The 24,311-nt window shown below is 40.4% G+C and overlaps 2 protein-coding genes and 1 non-coding gene across 8 annotated transcripts in view; 2 read left to right on the top strand and 1 right to left on the bottom strand.

The window, feature by feature from the left end:
- PARG (poly(ADP-ribose) glycohydrolase) overlaps positions 1-5,553 on the bottom strand; it is a 133,087-nt gene extending 127,534 nt beyond the window's left edge. For 3 of the 6 annotated variants that reach the window (XR_008657174.2, XM_055275332.2, XM_055275335.2), the window contains exon 1: positions 5,032-5,553. Coding sequence is in view for 4 of the 6 variants with exons in the window: in XM_055275332.2 (XP_055131307.1) it covers positions 5,032-5,248 (217 nt within the window). In the remaining 2 variants the exon portion in view is untranslated. The remainder of the gene's footprint in view (positions 1-5,031) is intronic. The other 3 variants (XM_063637422.1, XM_063637421.1, XM_055275334.2) reach the window with 3 other exon arrangements.
- The window catches only part of LOC129480874 (mitochondrial import inner membrane translocase subunit Tim23), a 37,249-nt gene continuing 18,466 nt past the window's right edge, over positions 5,529-24,311 (top strand). Inside the window, exons 1-6 of the mRNA XM_055275341.2 lie at positions 5,529-5,825; positions 8,551-8,609; positions 15,953-16,046; positions 16,270-16,354; positions 19,347-19,405; positions 22,721-22,831. Of these exons, the coding sequence (XP_055131316.1) occupies positions 5,720-5,825; positions 8,551-8,609; positions 15,953-16,046; positions 16,270-16,354; positions 19,347-19,405; positions 22,721-22,831 (514 nt within the window). The 5' untranslated portion in view covers positions 5,529-5,719. The remainder of the gene's footprint in view (positions 5,826-8,550; positions 8,610-15,952; positions 16,047-16,269; positions 16,355-19,346; positions 19,406-22,720; positions 22,832-24,311) is intronic.
- LOC129481440 (small nucleolar RNA SNORA74) lies at positions 18,338-18,527 on the top strand. Its single transcript, XR_008657432.1, has one exon. It is a non-coding gene; the product is annotated as a small nucleolar RNA SNORA74 (small nucleolar RNA).

Raw genomic sequence — 24,311 nt, 5'->3', positions numbered from 1 at the left:
TATTTTTCATTGAAATAATGGCATAACCGAAATACATTTCAGATGGGGAGAATTTTATACCAGAAAAATATTCAATTGCTATATAATCTTTACCTTCCACAAAATACTTATAATCCAGCTAGTAAAAATCTTTGATTAGTGTTTCAAAAATAGTTTCTATCACAAAAAAGTAATCACGCATAGTGATTTCTTATTGTTAAACACCATTACTTCCAAGATTTTATTCAGCATTTCTGCAGCAGATCAGGCGTCAGAGAAAAAATGAGCTTCAGTCAGAGGGAGAAAGAGGATAAACCATTTGATTCTGAAACTTTTTCTATAGTTCTGTATTCTCTATTTATTTTCTTTATATCAAATACAGCAAGCATAGTTTAGAAAAAAAAAATCCTCAAATTGGGCCAGGTGCGGTGGCTTACGCCTGTAATTCCAACACTTTGGGAGGCCAAGGCAGGCAGATCACAAGGTCAGGAGACCGAGACCATCCTGGCTAACACGGTGAAACCCCGTCTCTACTAAAAATACAAAAAATTAGCCAGACATGGTGGCGGGCGCCTGTACTCCCAGCTACTCGGGAGGCTGAGGCAGGAGAATGGCGTGAACCCGGGAGGCGGAGCTTACAGTGAGCAGAGATCGCACCACTGCACTCCAGTCTGGGCGACAGTGTGAGACGCTGTCTCGAAAAAAAAAAAAAAATCCTCAAATTACAAACCAGTAATATGCCAAAACATTCATTTTTTGAGTTGGTTTAGAAGTTAAAACATCTTTTTTCCATAAATGTAAGGATTAATGTTACGATGCAATGACTAGGTTGCTATAACACACACGAAGCATGTACTCCCGTGATAAGTCTATAGAACCTAAAGACTGCACATATCATTTCATGAAAAACCAGGAGTGTTCCAGTGATGGCAAAGAAGAAGAGAGCTCTCTCCTGCAGCCCTGACCCTAAGAATGTGTTCTCTCTCCAGTTTCAGGCTTCCTGAAGCCTGAGGAAGGGATGAAGGAGGAAAAGCAAGAGGTAAGGAACCAGTATCTTCTGCTAATAAAACATTGATCAGTCCTTCTCAGGGCCTCAGAGAAAGGACTGCTTACTGCTCTTTGCAATATCACGGCTTCTGGCTTCCTAAGGTTTCCTTCCCAGCACACCACAGGACTTTGTCAGAGCTTTATCCCTCTCACTCCTGAAGTAAGCATAAAATGATGCTTTCCAGGTTTCCTAGGAATTTTAACTAGAAATAGTCACAGCAAGGCAAAAAGAGTGGCAATAAGAAGTGATAAAAAGATACAAGATCTAGAGTCAGATAGTCTTGGATTGAGATCTTTGTTCAGTCACTTACTAGTACCATCTTGGTCAAGTTGCTTCACTTCGTTAAGCCTTTATTTCCTCGCCCAGAAAATGAAGCTAACAACACCTACTTCTAAGGGTTATGTGGATCAATTACGATTCAAAAATTAGAGAAAATATTGTGTTCAGCCTCACAAAGCACTCAATATGTTATCTCCCGACATTTCCACCCAGTCTTTTTTTTTTCCACTGAGATCAGTAATTCTCCAACTTTGACTTCACACCATTTACATTTATTCTCATCAGCAACATTATTCAGTAACCAGTATATTTTAATCAGCAGGTCATTCAATTAATAGCTATAGATACAGCCAAAAGGCACAAAATGCAATAAAATTCACCTGCATGTCAAAGGAACACTCCACTTTCACAAAAAGTCTATAGCAACACATTTGGATAAACCCTGCGTCATCACAATGTGAATAACATGCTGAGTTCTGCCAATATGCAGGTTTGCAGATTTCTTTTTTTTTTCTTTTTTCAGAAGTGGGGTCTCGCTATGTTGCTCAGGCTGGACCGGAACTCCCGGGCTCAAGTGATCCTCTTGCCTTAGCCTCCCAAGTAGCTGGGACTACAGGTGCATGTCACCATGCCCAGCAAAATTAGCAATTTCAGTCAGTACAAGAAATATGCCCAGGAAGATAAATAATATAAAATTTAAAGATACTGAATAAATATCCATTTCGCTACCCCGCCTACTTGTCCTAAGATAATTATATATAAAAATTTAAATACCAAGTTCCTAAAGGAATCCCAAAAATTCAAACAATGGGCTTTTGATACAAATATAGTCTTTGAACATTCTGTTAATTGGTGTCCTGTGCCAGGTATACAGAAAACATTTAAACATGTGAAATACAGCCCCAAGTATTCATTTGGTACCTCTTCTGCAGAAATCTTAATTAAGATCCAACCAGTGAGGACTGACTGCCCTCACCCCTATTTGCAACTAACTCCTCCTCCTTTACATGCAAATAAGGTTAATGAAACCACAAATTATCCAGTCACAGAAGCTGAAGTACACCTGAACATATATCTGAAGTTCACCTTCAGTTCCCTCTCCCCTATACCAAGTTCCCTGAAATCTACATCCTAAATTTTAAATCCATCCCTTCCTTATACCCTTTAAACACATCACTTACTAGACAACTGCCATTTGTTTCTTGCAACTCGTCTCCCTGTCTACAGTCTTGACTATCCAGTGTTCTACAAACTACAAATGACGAGTCATTTTTCAATGAAATAACACAGACAATATAAGAATGCTTCGCACATAGTACGGTTAAGTATTATTTCATGAAACATTTATTTCAGTTATAAATATGGCTTCAGTTATAAATATGGCCAGGTTACATATATTTCTTACTCTGTGTACTGGATAAAATTTATGCTATGGGTTGCAGTTAGAAAAGTCCAGGCCGGACGCGGTGGCTCACGCCTGTAATCCCAGCACTTTGGGAGGCTGAGGCGGGCGGATCACGAGGTCAGGAGATCGAGACCACGGTGAAACCCCGTCTCTACTAAAAATACAAAAAATGAGCCGGGCGCGGTGGCGGGCGCCTGTAGTCCCAGCTACTCCGGAGGTTGAGGCAGGAGAACGGCGGGAACCCGAGAGGCGGAGCTTGCAGTGAGCCGAGATTGTGCCACTGCTCTCCTGCCTGGGCGACAGAGCGAGACTTCGTCTCAAAAAAAAAAAAAAAAAAGAAAAGTCCAAAAGCCACTGCTTAAGCCATATTTTCTAAAATATTAACCAAATGGTATTCCCACGCTTAAAAGCTTTTTAGTGGTTTCTCCATTAACCACAGAATAAGGTTGAAATTCCTTAAAATGGAATTTGAGTTTCTTCATAAGCTCCTGTCTGCCACCCAGCCTCATGGGACACTCCTCTGTCATCTTATGCTCCAGTCTTACCAACTTTTGCATGTCTTATTCCATCTGCGTGTATAATTCTTTCTCCTCTTGATTTATACAGCAAATCTTCCTCATCCTTCAAGGCCTACTGCAAGTCTACTTGGTACTGCCCCTAAGTTTGAAGACATCTAAGTGTACACTCTTCACCAGAGAACTGCCCGAGCTCTGCCCAGCCTCTTACACTGTTAACGAATGCATCCTTTTGAAATGCTCTCCTTTGTCTGACACAACACGAGCCAGGCTTTCCTCCCACCTCTGCAGCCGCTTCTCTTCAGTCTACTTTTAAACTTTGGTGTTCCTAAGGCTTCTGCCCTAGGTCACCTTTACTTTGTCTACATGTTTATGTTATCTATGCCCATAGCATCCATTATAATGTTTATGCGACGAACTCCCCAATCTACTTCTCCAGCACAGAAATATTTCTTCTCAAGTATCCCATTCTTTCATGACTCCATCCCCTTCCCTATTGCCAGCATCCAGGCCTAAGCTACAATTATTTCCAACCTGGATTAACTCCTTAACTGAATCTTGAGGCTCCACTTGAGTTCCTTTTCAATCCATTCTTTATTTTCCACACACCAGCCACACAGACTTTTCAACAAATAAGTCTAATCAAGTCACTCCCCTACTAAAAACCCTTGAGTAGCTTATCAATGCCCTTAGAGTTCAAAATCCTTAGCAATGTCTACATATCCAACTTGGTCTGACTTTTTTGTACCACCCTACAGCCTCATCTCTCACTACTCTCTTGCGTTCACTCTATACATCAATTGCACTCCTGGTTTTGGTCTGTTTTGTTTTTTTGAGGCGGAGTCTTGCTCTTGTTGCCCAGGCTGGAGTGCAATGGTGCTCTCTCGGCTCACAGCAACCTCCGCCTCCCGGATGCCAGCGATTCTCCTGCCTTACCTGCCTCAGCCTCCCGAGTAACTGGGATTACAGTTGCCCGCCACCACGCTCGGCTAATTTTTTGTATTTTTAGTAGAGATGGGGTTTCACCATATTGGTAAGGCTGGTCTTGAGCTCCTGACCTCAGGTGATCCACCCGCCCCGGCCTCCCAAAGTGCAGGGATTACAGGCGTAAACCACCGCGCCCCGCCTCGATTGCACTCCTGAAACACTTCTTACTTCCTCTTCATCTAATTCCTACTCATTCTAAAGTCCTCAGAATAAGCATCTCCTTCTGGAGGACTATTTTCGATCCCATAAATTAAGTTGGGTAGAACAATCTGTCCTTCATCTATCAGAACATCCATTACCTTTTATTATATTAACTTTTGCTATCGTCTGTCTCTCCAGATAGATTTTAAGGTATGAAGGCAAGGCCAAGTTTCTCTTGTTCAACACTGTATACCAGGGACAGGTACAATGCCAGCTTAGACTAATAGCTCTGCATCCTGGGACCCAGAATCTGAACAAGTGAAGTTGTTTTCTTCCTATCTAGAGGCTGAAGCGCCCTACTGTTTCACATACACCATTAGATCTCCCTGACGACTAAGGCAATTTCTCAATCAAACCTGAAAAAGCAAACAGGTGGTGGAGTCTCCTGCCATTTTCCGCCCTGTGAGTGACTGCTCATCAAAGTTTCTCACATCAATCGCACTGGGAAAAATGCGGCCCCATTCACCCACTAGTGGCTTTGGTAGCTCAGCAAGTGGACCTGAGAGTGATGATGCACACAAGACCAGAAAGGAGTGACTGGAGCCCCCGGGTCCTCAGACTGAGACCAGAAGGTTCGGGCCGAAGCGAAGGACAAAGATTTTTATTTTCCCACGTACCAAGCGAGGTGGCGCTGCCTCTGTGCTGTCCCGCCCGCCCTGGGACGCAGGCTGGCGAGGACGGTGGGACCCTGAACTGCACGTGAGCGTCCTTGGGGTCCAGGACGCGCCTCTGCCTGCTGGGAAAGCTCCGGGCGTCCGAAGCAGCCGGCGAAGTTGTAGCGGCGCCCCAGCGGGGTCGCTTGGTGCAGGGTTCACAGCCGGGGCCCGCATTCATGCTGGGACCCGCAGCGCACTGTCCCCGGGCCGGCCCGGGCGGAGAGCCTCATTCACTAACCCTGAGAGGGATGGACTGTGCCTCCTTCTCAGCGCCTGCCTGCACCATTCCCTCTCTGCCGCTGCCTGCTTCTGCAATTGCTGATCCGCCGGCCTCCCAAGTCAGGCCGTAAACAGTCGCCTGCCTTCCCTCTTCCACTGGCACCCCACCTGCCTCAGAATACGCCGCTTTGATTCGGGATTCGTTCACTTTCCCACCACCGGAAAGCTGCCGTCAAGCGCTTCCGGCTTCCGGGGCGCACACTGACGCAAAGCGGAAGTGTGGCGCTTAGCGGGAACCGGCGCCCGGAAGGTCAGCGTGTGAAGTAGGCGCTGGCGACGCGGGGTTACCCGCTGTTATTGAGGAGTAACGGCCTAGCGGACCACCCAGGCTTAAGGCAGCGGCGGGAACCTCTCGGTTTGCTGCGATACCATGGAAGGAGGCGGGGGAAGCGGCAACAAAACCACAGGGGGATTGGCCGGCTTTTTCGGAGCCGGCGGAGCAGGTTACTCGCACGCGGATTTGGCTGGCGTCCCGCGTAAGTATGGGGCCTAGCTTGCGATTATTTCTGACTGATTCTTGCGCCTACACTAAAGTTGCGCGTCCCATGTTTTATATATATATTTTTTTCCTTGCTGGCGTTTACAAGCTTAAGTACCATTGGTGGGGTTAGTGTGTCTGCATGGCCGCTTTTTCAAGATCGAAAGGCCTAAAAAAGGGTCACGGATCTCCCGGGGAAGCTGTCCGTGATTGACCTGGACTCGCGAGATGATGCATGTTTTCTTAGATTTATATCCAAGCCTCCTATGTTTTGTGTGTGGTGGGCCGTGTAATTGGCCCTTGATTAAGAGTAGAGCCCAGCTTTGGGAGTAAATGTATTCCAAATAGCAAGCCCGTAGTTAATTTTTTTGTACATAGCTACATATTCTGAGCCTCCAAGTAGCCGTCAGGGCAGAACATTCAGTAATACTGCGTATAAGTGAGAAATAAATATGACTTGGAACAGGCTGGGAAACCATCTTTAGGAGCTAGGGAGTAAGCTGAACTTTAAAGGTGATATGTAGACATGAAGAACGAAGCCAGGTAAGAATTACAGGAAAGGAAATAGGCAACATCAAGGTATACAGAGGCATAAATATCTTGCCTTTGCCTCTCCTCAGTCTTGCGAATATGTTTTCCAGAACTTTGGTACTTTGTAACTGTGGTTATTCAACTAGATAAATAGAACTTGGACCTAAAGATAGGCAGTTGGTCGTGGATAAAGCCTTTACGAAAGTACTTTCTTTTTAGAGAATCCTTGTAATATTTCTCTAAATGTTTCATACTAAACAACAACAACAACGAAATATGTTCAGACTGACTCTAGTGCAAAAAAATATAAAAGAAAAGACGTTTCATATCCCTGGTGTCACCTTTGTCAAAAAACTGAATCTACAACACAAGATGTTTTGTTTTGTTTTGTTTTTTTGTTTTTAGAGTCAGGACCTCGTTCTGTCACCCATGTTGGGGTGCGGTGGCATGATTATAGTTCACTGAAGACTCGCACTCCTGAGCTCAAACAATCCTCCGCTCTAAGCCTCCTAAGTAGCTGGAACTCTAGGCATGTGCCACCACGCCTGGCTAATTTTTTTTTTTTTTTTTTAACTTATTGTGGAGATGCGGTCTCCCTGTGTTGCCCAAGCAGGTCTCAAACTCTCGAACTCAAGCCATCGTCCTGTCTCAGCCTCCCAAAATCCTGGGATTCCTAGGCCTGAGCTACTACTTTACCTGTTTAGAACACAGTTTCATATTAATCTTAGTATCTCTGAGTTTCAGAGCACAAGGGGCGTACACTTCCTTAATGTGACAATATTGTTACATTAATTTGATTAAGATTTGAAGGTAAATTGAGGAACCAGGGAATAAACACCATTTACTGAGCTTTTACAGTGTGGTAGCTACTTTTCTGGGGGCAGGACTATAGTGGTTTTTGTGGGGTTTTTTTTTTTTTTGGTTTTTTTTTTTTTAAAAGACTCGCGCTCACAGAGCTTACATAATACTGAGGTAAGGCAACAAACATAAATTAAAACTTTGCAGTTGTAAGTGCTGTAAAGGGAATAAAGCAGAGTCATGAGATTGTGATGGAAGCAGGATGCCATTTTAGAGCGGGTTAGGGAAAACATCTCAACGGAGTTGACATTTGAGCTGTGACCCAAATACAGTACAAATGCTTGGGAGGCAAGTATCCAGGAAAATAGCTAGTGCAAATGTCCTGAAACAAAACAAATTTGGCATGTTTAAGGAACAACTCTTAGGCCAGTCTGTCTTCGTAGTTACAAGGGAGTTGGATCAGTTGAAGCTTGTGAAATCAGAGAGGTAGGGAATGACAGCTAATGTAGGGTTTTGTAAGTTATGGTAAGGCGTTTGGATTTTCTTAAGAAAAATCACTGTAGTTGCTATGTAGACAGTAAATTGAAGGGGTAAGAGAAAGCAAGGAGTTAGGTAGGAAATTGTTGCTGTGAGATATGATGGTTGGACTAGGATGGTAGCAATAGAGACGATAACACAATTCAAAATAGGTGTTAAAATAGAACAAGCAGGACTCCTAACTGATGAAAAGATCAGAGGCATGGGTGATGCATAGATTTGTGAATAACTGCTGAGATACAGAAGGATCCAAAGATGATAGGTTTTGCTGTTTTCAATGTTAGTGAATTCAGGTCTGGCCCTCTCAAAGTTTGTATTTTCTTTTGCACAGACCCACGTACCTGTGGTAATGACCCAAGGATTCTCAACCTTGCCACAGTAAATCAATCGTTAATAGTAATATGTGAAGGAACTGCCTTGAAATACCTAGATACAACATGTACACAGTCAGAAAACACAACCCAACCACTGTTTTTCCCATGGAATTGATTAGTCTTTTCTCAGTCTTATTTTGCAATTTACATAGTCACCAAGCATTCTTGTAGTAAAGTGAAAGAAATTAGCTTTATAAATGGCCTGGGCTACACTTCCTGTAAGTTCAATAATCGGATCTATGACACTGCGAATATCTTATTGGTGTAAAAGCCTGAGCCACCAGTGGAAGACCTGGTTTGGGATTGAGGGTCTTAGGATGAGTCAGCCCCCAAACTGACAGATGGGGAGGATAAAATAGGAAAAAATTTTCCGCCTTCAGTGAGCCTATAAAAATTGCAAACACATGTGACAATCAGGAGCTGGATTAACTCTAACTGAATTAAAGAATTTTGTTGCAATGTGACATTTTGTTTTCTCTCTAGTAACTGGTATGAACCCTCTGTCTCCTTATTTAAATGTGGATCCACGATACCTCGTGCAGGTAAGATTAAGATTTTACTAGTTTGGCGCATTATTTTACCATTTAAAAAAAAACGCCAAGTGCTACGCTGACTTGAACTATGACATACACTTCTGGAGGCAGTAAGTCTCTGGTCTCCATTCACCCTTTTTTCCTCACAGACACTAGGAGCTTGGCCTGCATCTCTCTGAAACCAGTTAACTCCCTTCAAAAGCTTATTTTTTAAAACCAGAGCAGAATTACTTTTTCAAAGCACCCCAGTAAAAGTATTGGGATGCCTAGTTACAAAGTGTGTGGGGTTTTTTTGTTTTTTGTTTTTTGTTTTTTTGAGATACTTTTGCTTTTGTCCTCCAGGCTGGAGTGCAGTAGTGCGATCTCTGCTCACTGCAACTTCAGCCTCCCAAATTCAGGCCATCCTTCTGCCTCAGCCTCCTGAGTAGCTGGGACTACAGGCGCCCACCACCACGCCTGGCTAATTTTCGTATTTTCAATAGAGACGGGGTTTCACCATGTTGGCCAGGCTCCCAAAGTGCTGGGATTACAGGCAAAGTGTGTTTCAAATCTCAGTTTATAATATCGGGTTTTTTTGACTAAGCATCAGAAGTTTCAAAGAATATCTTTTTGAATCCAAGATATATTAGGAAATATATGTTGTATATATTAGAAAAGCAAGGTTGATTTAACATCTGAAAATTAATGTATTGTGCCATATCAATTTATAATAAAGCAATCAAGGAAAGAATATAGTACAAAGACCACATGCTTATCTAAATAGATTCACAAAAATCATTTGACAACATCCAACACCCCCTTTAATGGTTATAAAAACAAACTAGGCTGGGCACAGTGATTCACACCTGTAATCCCAGCACTCTGGGAAGCTGAGGTGGGCAGATCACTTGAGGTCAGGAGTTTGAGACCAGCCTGGCCAACATAGCGAAACGCTGTTTCTACTAAAAATACAAAAATTAGCCAGGCATGGTGGTGCCTACCTGTAATCCCAGCTGCTTGAGAGGCTGAGGCACAAGAATCGCTTGAACCCTGGAGACAAAAGTTGCAGTGAGCTGAGAACACCCCACTACACTCCAGCCTGGGCAACAGAGTAAGACCGTATCTCTAAATAAATAAATAAAACTAGACGTAAAAGGGACTTCAGCCTGATAAATGGCATCTACAGAATATCCAAAGCCAACATAATTTAATGGTGAAAGACTGAATACCTTCTCCCTAAGATCAGGAGCAAAATAAGTATATTTACTCTCATTTATATTCAGCATTGTCTGGCCAGGGCAATTAGTCAAGTACATTAAATGGCATTCAAGTTGAAAAAGAAAAACTGTTTACAAATGACATGATCTTATCTATAGAAAATCACAAGGGAAATCACAAAAATCTATTTAATGATCAAGTTCAGCAAGTTGCAGAATACGAGTTCAATATACATAAATCAAATATATTTCCAGACAGTTGCAATGAACACTACAAAAATGAAATTACAAAAAACAATTCATTATCAATAACATCAAAAAGCAAATACTTAGAAATAAATGGACCAGGCCGGGCTCGATGGCTCACGCTTGTAATCCCAGCACTTTGGGAGGCCGAGGCGGGCGGATCACGAGGTCAGGAGATGAGACCACGATGAAACCCTGTCTCTACTAAAAAAACAAAACATTAGCTGGGCGTGGTGGCGGGCGCCTGTAGTCCCAGCTACTCAGAGAGGCTGAGGCAGGAGAATGGCGTGAACCCGGGAGGCGGAGCTTGCAGTGAGCCGAGATTGCGCCACTGCACTCCAGCCTGGGCGACAGAGTGAGACTCCGTCTCAAAAAAAAAAAAAAAAAAAAAAAAGAAATAAATGGACCAGATGCAAAACATATTCTGAAAACTATAGAACATTATTGAAATTAAGTGGAAAGACACATGCTATGATCCTGAAAATTTTAATATTAAAATGGCAGTGCTCTCCAAATTAACCAACAGATTTAGTGTAGTGCCTGTCAAAATCCCAGCTGGCTTTTTTGCAGAAATTGACAAGCTTTTATCCTGAAATTCTTATGGAAATTCAGGGGACGTAGAATGGCCAATGACCTTGAGAAAATAGATTGGAGGACTTGAACTTGCCAATTTCAAAACTTTCTACAGAGGCACATAATGATAGTAACATAAGAATAAATCCATAGTTAATGAAATACAGAGTCCAGAAGAAAGACCTTACAATATATGCAGTCACGTGCTTTTCAACAAGGATGCCAAGATAGTTAAGTCAGGGGAGACGTTAGGACAACTGGAATCCATATGCATAAGAATGAAGTTGAACCCTAACCCTACACCATATACAAAATGTTACCACCAAATGGATTAAAGACTTAAATGTAAACTAAAGCAGTCAAACTCTTAGAAGAAATCATAGGCACAAGTAGTTGTGACTTTGGATTAGACAGTGATTTCTTGGATGTGACATCAAAAGCACAAGTGGTAAAAAGAAAGTTGATAAATTGTATTTAATCAAAATTTTAAAATGTTGTGGTTTAGACAATACCAACAAGAATGGAGGCCAGGTGCAGTGGCTTGCACCTGTAATCCCAGCACTTTGGGAGGCCAAGGCGGATCGATCACCTGAGGTCAGGAGTTCGAGACCAGCCTGGCCAACGTGGTGAAACCCCGTCTCTACTAAAAAATACAAAAATTAGCCAGGCGTGGTGCTGGGCACCTGTAATCCCAGCTACTTGGGAGGCTGAGGCAGGAGAATCACTTGAACCTGGGAGGCAGAGGTTGTGGTGAGCCGAGATCGCACCACCCACACTTCAGCCTGTACAACAGAGTAAGACTCGGTCTCAAAAAAAAAAAAAGAATGGAAAAAGTCCTGGTGCAGTGGCTCGTGCCTATAATCCCAATACTTTTAAGAGGCTGAGGCGGGAGGATCATTTGAGCCCAGGAGTTTGAGACCTGCCTGGGCAACATAAGAAGATCCCATCTCTGCAAAAAAATCAAAAATTAGCGGGGTGTGGTGGTGTGCACCTGTAGTCCCAGCTGCTGGGGAGGCTGAGGTGGGAGGATCACTTGAGTCCAGCAGGTCAAGTCTCAGTGAGTGTAATCAAGCCACTTAACTCCAGCCTGGGTGACAGAGAGAGACTTTGTCTCAAAAGGAAAAAAATTGGGAAAAGACAGTCCACAGACTGAGAGAAAATATTTGCATATTATGTATCTGATAAGGAATTTATATCTAGAATATTTAATTTTTTTAACTCTTAAAACAAAAATAATACAAAATGGGCAAAGGATTTGAGTAGACATTTCTCTATGAAGATATACAGATGTCTAATAATGACATGAAACCTGGTCAGTAACATTAATTAGAGAAATAAAACCACAATGAGATACCTCTTTACACCCACGGGGATCACTGTAATCAAAAAGAAAATAATAATTGTTGAGGATGTAGAGAAATTGGACCTCTGTACATTGCTGGTGGGAATGTAAAATGATACAGCTGCTTTTAGAAACAGTCTGGCAGTTTCTCAAAGTGTTAAAAATAGAGTTACCTTATGACTGGCAATTTCACTTACGTATACTCCATACTCAAGAGAATTGAAAACCTCTGTGCACATAAGTTGTAAATGAATGTTCCTAGTAGCATTATTCATAATAACCAAAACATGGAAACAAACCGAATGTTTATCCACTGATGAATGGATAAAAAAGTGTGACATATCCATACAATGGAATATTATTTGGTAATAAAAAAAGAATTATTAAATTATGCTGCAATATAAATGAACCTTTAAAACTTCCTAAATGAAAGAAACCAGTCACAAGAGACCACATATTGTGTGGTTCCGTTTATATGGAATGTCCAGAATAGGCAAATATATGGACAAGAAAGGAGATTAGTAGCTGCCAAGGGTTGGAAGTAAATGGGCAGTGACTGCTAATGGGTATGTGATTTTTTTGGGCGGGGGGTGATGAAGACGCTTTAAAATTTATTGTAGTCTTGGTTGCACGACCCTGAATATACTAAAAACCACTGAATTGTACACTCTAAGTAAGTGAATTATATGGTACATGAGATACATATCAGTAACTCTGTTTTCTCTCTCTCTTTTTTTTCTAAGAGACAAAGTCTCACTCTGTCTCCCAGACTGGAGTTGCAGTAGCCGCATCATAGCTCACTGTAACCTCAAGCATAGCTCACTGTAACCTCAAACTCCTAGGCTCAAGCGGTCCTTCCGCCTCATGCTCCCGGATAGCTAGGGCTGCAGGTGAACACCACCATGCCTGGCTAATTCTTTTTTTTTACATTCTTTGTAGAGATGTGATCTGACTTGGTTGCCCAGGCTGTTCTCTTAACTCCTGGCCTCAAGTGGTCCTTCTGTCTTGGCCTCCCAAAGTGCTGGAATTACAGGCATGAGCCACCATGCCTGGCCTTTTTTTTTTTTTTTTTTTTTTTTTGAGTTATGGTTGGAACCTTTTATTTCAGAGTTGAATCACTAACAGCATCTGACAGCTGCTGCTGCATTTCTTGTGTGTTAAGTGTTCAAATTAAAGCAAGTTGATGATTCGGACCTTGCCAATTTAAAGCTTCATTATTTTTGAAATGTTTTTCAAATGTTATATTTTAACATTGGGTGTTCATTGATTTTTTTATTTTAAAAGTACCCCTTTATCAGTTTACTCAAAATTTCAAAACTAGTTGCATGTATTTTGCTTTAATGTTGAATCTACACTTAGAGGTTGTACTCTAGATCTAGTTACAAATTCAATATCATTGTGGCCCTGCATTGCTAAGTGGGGCTTATTAAGGTTAGACATAAAATATTTCATATCCCCCCAAAAACTTGTGAATTCATTCTTCATCATGAACATTTAATCTTCCATTGGAATTCTAGAGGGACTTCAGACTTTAAAAAGTGTTTTATAAACCTCATCTGTTATTGGAAATAATTATGGAAACCTTAAATTTAAAGATACCTTAATAGAAATTACATTTTGTAAAACTTTTATTTATACTTTTGAAGGTTAGAGACATCTTAAATAAAATAGTACCTGTCAACTCACCATGTCCTGACTTTGGCAACAACCTTTTTTTTTCTTGTTTAATAGTAGAACAGGGTCTCACTATGTTGTCCAGGCTGGTCTTGAACTCCTGCGTTCAAGCAGTCCTCCCACCTTGTCCTCCCAAAGTGCTGGGATTACAAGCCTGAGCTGCTGTGCCTAGCCAACTTTTATCTGATACAGTATTGTAGTTTCTCTTACTAATGCTTTTGTATCGTCACTACTCTTACATCCTCGTTGAAATGTTTTTTTAAATTTTATCAAGTAATGAATTTTTTTGTTAGCCCAGGTGAACATCTGGTACAAAAATAAGGAAAATTTAAATATTTTTTAACATCCATAGTGTTAAACACACAAAATTATAAATTAAAAAAGTTTTTTCTTTTTTTTTTTTTTCCCTGCAAGTACATTGATATCTATTCTTGGATTTATCTTCCATGTCAGCAAACTCTGGTACTTGGGATTTTAGTAACACTAGTGTCCTGGAGTGTCAGCAGGATAGGTTTAACAAGAGCTTTTTAGTAAATCTTCTATACATTCAACATATTAACATACTTTGATAACAACCTTGTTTGCATGTGAATTAATGGACATTTGCTTGCAACCCTTGTTATGTTTTTATTTTTTGGTTGATACTAGCAGGAGAATGAGTTGGTGCTAACGTGCACTTTTGCTTGCTTGATAATGTTCATCACAGCCTTTTTTTTTTAAGTTTTCTTTTCTTTCTTTCTTTTTTTTTTTTTTTTTTTTTTGGAGATGGAGTCTCGCTCTGTCACCCAGGCTGGAGTGCAATTGCGTGATCTTGGCTCACTGCAACCTCGGCCCCCGGGTTCAAGCAATTCTCCTGCCTCAGCCTCCCAAGTAGCTAGGACTACAGGCGCACACTGCCACGCCCAGCTAATTTTTTGTATTTTAGTAGAGACGGGGTTTCACCATGTTGCCCAGGGTGGCCTCGAACTCCTGAGCTCCAGCAGTCCACCCACCTCGGCTTCCCAAAGTGCTGAGATTACAGGCGGGAGGCACCGTGCCTGGCCAAGTTTTCTATTCTTAATTAGTGATCTGTTTCTGGATTGAAGGATAATTCTTTTTTTCTTCTCAGCAACCATGGCCTGAGAATGAAGAATAATTATTTACCTTACCACATTGAAGCTAGCATTTCTAAAAACTCAAACAAAAAGCAGTTTAATACTAAGTCATTATTTAAAAGTTGAAGTACCCAAAATTTATAAAACTCTATACAATTATATTATGACATGGGATTTATTCAGATTTTATTATTGCCCAACAGACCATTCTTATGTGATGAGAGTAGATGTGCTTGTTTACTTTTGCAATTTTTGGTGAGGATGTGTGCGCATGCCAGAAAGAAAAAACCAAGGCAGAACCACAGTTTTCTGATCAGGAATACAGTTTTCTGAGTCAACGTTCAGTATTTGCCATAAGGATGTAGGAGAATGTTAATTGTCAGTGGTCTTTACTATGTTAAATGTAACACAGTATGTGTCTTTTTGCCAAGGGTGTGACCTAGCCATTAGAGGCTTATTTTAACCATCTTTGCATGGAAAGCTTGCCAAAAATGAGTGTGATTTTTTTTTTTTAATCCAACATGGCGATAGAATTTTGTTTGTTTGTTTTTTTGAGTGTGTTTTTCATAAAGGTGTATTGACTCTTTAAAATTTGGTAACCATATTTTGCTCTTAAGAGTGTCATTTCTCAATCTTAGTATTTTGGATGACCTTCCAGGGGTTCATGCCACATTTTGTGTATGCAATTACTAGAAAGAGGATCTATAGCTTTCTGAGAGTATCAAAGGAATATATACTCCTTGAACAGATAAGAATTATTAAAGGGGTTCATTTGCCCTTGCATAATTGATCCAAACTGTTGTACTTTATTAGTTATTGCTCATTTTTGTGAACATTTGGCTTTATACATAGAAAAATGCACAATAAATAGCTGCTACAGAATGAAAGTTATTTGCTTCTTCCAGACTGATTGTCTGTTCTGTTCTTCTCATAGCTTTCAGTGTTCTTTCTCTAGAGCTGTTTTTTCTAAACACTTTTGCCCAAATCTATCAGATTTACGTTTTGAAGGAAACAAAGTCTTTAATGAGACTCCATTCTAAGAACTGTGCTTCGTATTTCATTTCACTTTGATTTAGGTGTTACTGTTGCAGAAAGTTTTATTTTTGTATAAGTATAGGTTTAAGGTTTATTTTCTGTTAAAAACTGCTTTGAAATGTTAAAAAGGCAACTTTACAAGATTTGTATCTTGAGGGACACTCAGCTTGGTTTTCATTATTATCCTTTTAGGATACAGATGAGTTTATTTTACCTACCGGAGCTAATAAAACCCGGGGCAGATTTGAGCTGGCCTTCTTTACAATTGGAGGATGTTGCATGACAGGTGAGTGTTACATACTTTTTTCTCAAGTAGTTGAGGGTATGTAAAATCAAAAGCAATGAGAATGTTGGTTTCAGGGTTTTTTTTTTTAATATTTACATGTCTTTTTCTATTAAATAAAAATGAAAAAGTATCAGAAGTGTAGTTATGCAGTTGTGAGTTTTTTTTTTTTTTTTTTTTTTAATATAAAGCTGTCTTATCTGGGTGAATTGTTATGATTTACCAGGGGCTGCGTTTGGGGCAATGAATGGTCTTCGGCTAGGATTGAAGGAAACCCAGAACATGGCCTGGTCCAAACCAAGAAATGTACAGTAAGTCTCTTGTGACCATCTGATGTAGTGATACCTGAATATTAAGCTCTGTTTTGTTGGTTTGATGAGTACAACCTTGAGATTACAGATGGTTAGCATAGTTATGTGCTTTTTTGTCTTTGTTTTTTAATCTTACTCAAAATAAAAGCAACTAAGGAATCAGATTACTGACTCTAAGCTTTTAAAATTTTTTTAAATTTTAAAAAAATTTTTGAATCAGTGTCCCTCAGTCAGCTAGTGCTGTGCCAGCCTGACTTCTCAGCTGCACCTGTTACATTCTCCAACCCTATGTGACGTGCTTTTCAAATTGTTGAGTTGCTAATGGGAATTTTGGATTGTTTGGGGGCATGCAGATCCATAGGAAATGGTAATGAAGAATAAGCAGCTCATGAGAGTGATGGCTGAAGCTGCCATCATTTAACTTGAACTTCTTACTGTCTTGACTTTATGTTTCCGAAATGAGCTGGATAAATTTTAAATAAAATTTTTAAAATTAGAGTTAATTCCAAAAGGATAAGACACAGTTTTCTGTTAGAACTTGAAGTTGCAGAGAAGGGAAAGTACAGTTAAAAGGATCGGAAAGTATGTTTTCACCCAACTTAAGAAGTAAACAGGGCCAGTCCCTCTTGATATTCCTTGAACAATATGTGTAGTTTTGCCCATTTTTATTCTTCATATAAGTGGAATCATGAGTGTGTATTCTTCGATGGCTACTGTTTTGTTTTAGGACACTTTAAACTCCATCTTCCTTTCATATTGTTCAGCCAGCAGATGGCACCAGATGTGCTAGAATCAGACCATGGGAAGCTGGAAGGCCTGTTAAATTGTGGGGTTTTTTGAGAGACAGGGCCTTGCTGTGTTGCCCAGGTTAGAGTGCAGTGGCGCCATCACAGCTCACTGTAGCCTTGACCTCCTGGGTTCAAGTGATCCTCCCACCTCAGCCTCCCAAGTAGCTGGGACTACAGGCACATGTCACCGTGCCCAGTTAATTTTTTAATTTTTTGTAGAGACGAGGTCTCACTGTATTGCTCAGGCTGTTCTCAAACTCCTGAGCTCAGGTGATCCTCTTGCCTCAGCCTTCCAAAGTGCTGGTATTACAGACGTGAGCCACTGCACCTAGCCCTGTTAAGTTTTTTATATTACTGTTACTGTGTCCATGCTTTACCAGCCTAGATCCTTCAATATTTTTATTACTTGTCCCTTGCTTCAATAATGTTTTTAAGTTTTTGTATTATGGGGAATTTTGAATATATAAAAGTAGACAAAATACATAGCATAGTGAACACATGAACCATAACCCATCCTCAACAACCATCAACCATGGCCAGTTCTATCCCATCTCCTTCTCCTCTCCCATCTTATTTTGAGAAAAAAAAACCCAATATCATATTAAATATAAATTTGGAAGTAGATTTCCTAGAAAAGACAACTTGCTTCCTTTCTTAAAACAAGTTATTAGCCGGGCGCTGTGGCTCACGCCTGTGATCCCAGCACTTTGGGAGGCCGAGGCGGGCGGATCACGAGGTCAGGAGATCGAGACCATCCTGGCTAACACGGTGAAACCCCGTCTCTACTAAAAATACAAAAATTAGCCGGGCGAGGTGGCAGGCGCCTGTAGTCCCAGCTACGCGGGAGGCTGAGGCAGGAGAATGGCGTGAACCCCAGGGGGCGGAGCCTGCAGTGAGCCGAGATCGCGCTGCTGCACTCCAGCCTGGGTGAAAGAGCGAGACTCCGTCTCAAAAAAAAAAAAAAAGTTATTAAAATGCTTGTTAAAAATGAAAAAATAATGGCTGTACTTAAAATACATTAGTAAATATGTAACATAATTAGAAACAATATACTTCGGTTTGTAAACATTACTGATTTTTTAAAACAATCTTTTAGAAGCAATACAAATTTTTGTTTCTGTAGAACATTAATTGAGTCGTTTAATAATTAAACTGAATGAGTTCCTTCACTCTTTGTTACTGTATTTCCATAATTTCCAGCAGTAGTCAGCTGTCTGGACAGAACCATTCCTGGGATGGTGTTACACTGCTGGGAGAAGAATGTCTTCCCTTCATCCGGTTGCCTCCATCACTGTTCTGGTGGTGTCTGGCACTGGTCTGTGCTTCCTTGAGAGTGTGCTGAGCATTCACCTTGGCTGCTTGGTTCTAGTCTGGGAGCAGACACAGGGTGCTTTCCCCATATATTCTAGTTAGATGGTTGATTCCTTCTCTTTAATTCTACTTTATATTCTGTACTTTGATATTCTTTTTTTTTTTTTTTTTTTGGATACAGAGTCTTGCTCTGTGTCCCAGCTGGAGTGCAGTGGCATGATCTCAGCTCACTGCAACATCCGCCTCCTGGGTTCAAGCAATTTTCTGCCTCAGCCTCCGAGTAGCTGGGATTACAGGCGCCCGCCACCACGCCCAGCTAATTTTTTTTTTTTGTATTTTTAGTAGAGACAGGGTTTCACCATCTCGGCCAGGCTGGTCTTGAACTCCTGACCTTGTGATCCACCCGCCTCGGCCTCCCAAAGTGTTGGGATTACAGGCGTGAGCCACCGTGCCCGGCCTGATATTCTTTACTTTGATTATCTTTAACATTCTAAGCATATGTTCCCCTCCCAAAAAGAACCTTTTAGAAGCTAGCTCGCCATAGTTAACAGTGGCATTTTTTACATGGATTAGTTTCTGTAAACCTCTGTAAGATACATTCCAGGCTGTCGTTCAAAGCCTTATATATATTTAATGTGTATTCATTATATTATACATTTAATAATAAGAGTTTTCCTCAGTTTTTGCCTAAAATCTTGAAAGTTTTAACCTAATTTTCACTTACATAGAGTAAAAACCATCCTTATTGAAATCGGATATATTAAGATGTATTTTAGAATTTAAAAAACTTCGAGCCTTGGGTCTAGACATGTTAAATAGCTATTATTGTTTTTAAAGGTTACTAGAGAAATAATGATTCTAAATACAGATTCTTTCTCTTTCTGCCCTGATAGGATTTTGAATATGGTGACTAGGCAAGGGGCACTTTGGGCTAATACTCTAGGTTCTCTGGGTAAGTAGAGATCTCGTTTGATAATAAATTGTTAACTTAAAGAAAGAAGGCACAAATATCATGAACAATTTGATCAACTGATATTCTGGTCCTAGGATATGAGACAATTATGTTTAAATCCATTTCAATGCATAATGTAGATACTACTTAGGGAAAGACCATGAACTAACTTATGAATCTCAGGTGCATTTAATACCATTCTGAATACCATTTCTGAATTTTTAAAATCTTTTGAACACTGCACACTCTCTAAGCACAACACCCAATAAAATGTTTAAATGAAATCCAGATAATTTAGGTCCAAAGTAAAGAGCTTTGTACGTTAGGCAAGGTTCAAGGTCCTGTAGTGATACATGATAAATTAATCCAGCCCTCTTGCTATGTTTTCTTAATAGTCTGTTCATTAGTCTGTTTACCTGAGTAGATTTCAGGCACCTAGTTGCCACAATTGGAATAGGTTCTTTGTAGATAATGAAAACGTTTACAGTTCTAGGCAAAAGTTAATTTAGTAGTGCTTAGTCAGAGCCTAATGCTTTCATACCATATTTTTTATGAATGATTGATTACTTATAATAGATCTCTTATGGCTTATGTCCTGACATCCAAAATTTTCCTACTTTGAACTTAGTTGAAAATCTCAATTTAAATTGTGGCAGATTAAGGAAGGGAAGACATAGAAAACTCATTGAAAACATGGAAAAAGCGTTTGTTATGGCAGAGTAAGGTCCTGCCTTGTCACAGAATTTGGAAGCAGTATATCTTCATACTTAAAGCCAGTTTTCACATTTTGGATCTTAAGAGTTGGCTGCTTTCATATGTTGCTGATGTCTGCATTCCTCCCACCCTCCTACAGAGTCACCCCCCTCTGTTTCTTTTAATTGCTTGTATACCTAGAGTAGTCAGCTGTCCTTGTCTGCCTAGGACTTTCAGAGAAAAGTCCAAGAAACTATGTTCCAATAATCGCCACCCCCCGCCCGCCCCGCCCACAGTCCTGGACAAACTAGAATGGCTAGTCACCCTCTGTGTACCCATTGTGGTATGATCGAGAATGGTGTTCTGCTTGTGATCAGTTTGAGTTAAATAAAGAGGAAGATGAGCTTTCATAGAAGTATAAAAATACTGCAGTAGAGGAGTTGTAAGGCTGAGCGTGGTGTATTGTTGCAAGGGTCAAGTGTAGCTATAATTTTGAGAAAGAGTTTAAAAGTTTAACATTCATTCCGGATAGGAATCTGCAAGAGCATAGAAGGATGGCTTGGGGGAAGATACTTTAAAATGAAATGGTGCTAGTGTTATAATACATGAGAATCAAACCTCACTTTTTTTAATCTATTTTTTCTTATACTAGAAATACGTGTGTGTGTGTGTGTGTGTGTGTGTGTTTATGTATGTATATGTGTCTGTCTGTCTGTCTGTCTTTAATCCAAAGTACAGCAATTATGGGTAACATATAAATGAAAATTTAAAATATTCTTCCTGAGACTTCCTAGCGGTACTTCTAGAAATAGCTACTACTGATGTTTCTTCTGAATTCTTCCAGGCGTTTCTCTGCATAGCCAGTCAGTCGTGTACCATGTGCACATGTCCCTGCTTTACTTATTAGTGAAAATGATTCTTCTGGTTTTTAAGTGACTGTATAGTATTCCATTATATGAAAAGTCCCTCTTTGGATCAATTCAGATGGTACAAATGCTCTTGATGGGCATTTTGTTTGTTGCCAGGTGTTTGCTATTAGAAACTGTTCTAGTGATCATTCCATGTGTATCTTTGGATAACTTTATCTAAATATAATTGGCATACTGACTTTTGTGTTGGAAAAAAAAAAAAAGTTTTTCCTCTGCTCTCACACTACAACAGTCAACATAGGATAGTTCTGTGACCGGTTATGTGGGAATATTTCCCCACATACCAAGTAATCTCTTTTGCAGTGGACACCAGTTGGGTGTCCTCCCATTTCATTTCTGCCTGGAGATGGGATTAGATCAGCAGGTTGAGCACTCTGTCCCACAAAACTGAGCCCCACTTTGGATACTTCTGATGCTGATCGCAAGCTCCAGGTTATTTTACCTGTGCTTCTGACCAACCAGCTTTGGCAGGGGTTCCCACAACGCCTTCTTTGGGTTCGATTAATTTATTAGATTGGCTCACAGAACTTGAGGGAACACATATTTAACATTTGCGTCTTTATTATAAAGATTTTTTTTTTTTTTTTTTTTTTTTGAGACAGGGTCTTGCTCTGTCACCCATGCTAGAGTGCAGTGGAGCTCACTGCAACCTAGACTTCTGGGCTTAAGCAAGCCTCCCACCTCAGCCTTTCAAGGAGCTGGGACTATAGGCAACATGCACCACCATGCCAACTAATTTTTAAAAAAATTTTTTTTTAGAGAGAGGGGTATCCCTATGTTGTTGCCTAGACTGGTCTCAGACTCCTGGGCTCATGTGATCTTCCCACCTCGGCCTCCCAAAGTGCTGGGATTACAGAAACTTTGTGAGCCACCACACCTGGCTGGATATTTTTAAAGGATATAAATAAACAGCCCAGTCAAGGAATACATAAGGTGAAGCCTGGATGGGCCCTGAGTGCAGGAGCTTTCATTTCACTGGAGTTGGGGTGCACTAGCCTCCTGACACGTGGGTGAGTTCTTTCTCACTTTCCTGCAAGCCCCACGAGTTCAGCTGTCCAAAAAGTCCTCCAACCCCATCCACTTGGGCCTCATATGGAAAATTGATTGGATAGGCATGATTGAGGCATGGACAACCTTGTAGAACTGTGATTGGACAAAGGGCATGCTCTACTACTAATAGACTGGGCACAGAAACCCAGCAAGGCCTGCCTGCCCAGATTCTCCTTGGCCTTTCTGTGCAGCATGTCTTCTTCCTGGGTATGGGGTACGATCTCTTCTGAAATGGGGGTCTTACGGCCTGTAATCAGACAGAGTAGGTCATAGAATTTCTTTATGGCCAGTTCTAAGACAGAAAGGTGGGGAAAGATTAGAGTCCTGCTGTAGGGAGAAAAGGGAGCAGTTGAAAGGAGGGCAGGAGAAGGTCAGAGAGAGAGATTCTGTTTTCTGAGGCTGCTTTTGAGGCCTGAAGTGCCCCAATAATACAACAAAAGACCTTCACCTTTGTCCCTCTGAAGCTGTTCCAAAGCTGCTTCCAGAACCAAGGACAAATACCTTAACAAGTGATTGTTTTAGCCACTTAGGAAGGGCTATGGGAGTTATGAGCTAGGAACCATGGATGAAAACCAATATATGTATATCATAATATCACACTTTATCACTATTTTGTCACTGAGCACTTCCATTTCCTCTTTAGCTTTGCTCTATAGTGCATTTGGTGTCATCATTGAGAAAACACGAGGTGCAGAAGATGACCTTAACACCGTAGCAGCTGGAACCATGACAGGCATGTTGTATAAATGTACAGGTGAGTACTGTTGAATGGAGAGCCATCTCTTAATACACTTGAAGTGCGCTTTTTAAAATTCATGGTTTTCAAGGAAATTACACTCTGTTGCAGTATAATCTAGTGTTCTAACTTTATGGTTATTTTGGTTTGGTTTTTAATTGTGGTAAAATAAACATAAGATTTACCATCTTAACCATTTTTAAGTTTACAGTACATCAGTTTTATAGTCACGATTGTATAACCAATCTCTGGAACTTTTTCATCTTGCAAAACTGATAACTCTGTACCTATTAAGCCTCCTCCCAATTTACCACTCTCCTTAGCTCCTGATAATGTTACACTTTCTGTCTCTGAATTGGCTGTTTTAGGCACCTCATATAAGTAGAATCATACAATATTTGTCCTTTTTTGATTGGCTTATTTTACATAGCATAATATCCTCAAGGTTCATCCATGTTGTTGCATGTGCCAGAATTCCTTTCCTTTTTAAAGCTAAATAATATTCATTCTGTGTTTGTATACCACATTTTGCATGTGCATTCTTTTATCAAGGGATATTTGGGTTGCCTCTACCTTTTGGCTATTGTGAATAATGCTGCTACGAATATGGATGTACAAGTATCTCTTCAAGATCCTTCTTTCTTTTTTTGGATATACACGCAGAAGTGGGATTCTTGGATCATATGGTTTATGGTGGTTTTTTGACATTAAGAATATAAGATTCTTTTCTGTATTTTTTATTCATTTTAGTTTAGTTTTTTTAATCTTGGACAGACTAAGCAATGGAATATTCAGAATTGTTGGTTTTGTTTTAAACAATAGTTTGGCCGGTGACATCAGCATATTAAACTATCACAAGACACACACAAGGTCAAAGCCCAGAAATGACTTCCCTGTAAGTCAATTTAGAGCATCTTATTCCTGTGATCATCTTACTCTACTGGGAGATCAACATGTTGCTGTCAAGGGTCAGATAATTCTCTTCTGTGATAAGTTTTACTAGTTTAGAAGCATACATTCAAGTAATGCCTAATTTAGCTTTTTTATTGTGTTGATACATCTTTGGCTACTTAATTTTTATTTTTATCAAAATAATCCACATACATGATTTTTTAAGTCAAGGTTTTTATCTGTTTAACATCTAAAAGATTTTAATGATGTGCAACAGTGTTCTCTATGTCTCACCTTAATTCCCTTTTCCCAAAGGCAACTTTTAATTTTTTTTTTTTTTTTTCTTTTATGAGACGGAGTCTTGCTGTCACCCAGGCTGGAGTGCAATGGCGTGATCTCAGCTCACTGCACCTCCACCTCTCGGGATCAAGCAGTTCTCCCATCTCAGCCTCCTGAGTAGCTGGGACTACAGGCACACACCACCACATCTGGCTAATTCTTGCGTTTTTAGTAGAGACGGGGTTTCACCATATTGGTCAGGCTAGTCTCAAACTCCTGACCTCAGGTGATCCACCCTCCTCAGCCTTCCAAGTGCTAGGATTACAGG

Source organism: Symphalangus syndactylus, chromosome 4 (assembly GCF_028878055.3).
Source record: "Symphalangus syndactylus isolate Jambi chromosome 4, NHGRI_mSymSyn1-v2.1_pri, whole genome shotgun sequence".
NCBI classification, from domain to species: domain Eukaryota; kingdom Metazoa; phylum Chordata; class Mammalia; order Primates; family Hylobatidae; genus Symphalangus; species Symphalangus syndactylus.
Note: the sequence above shows the minus strand (reverse complement) of the source record. Positions and strands in the feature narration are given on the sequence as shown.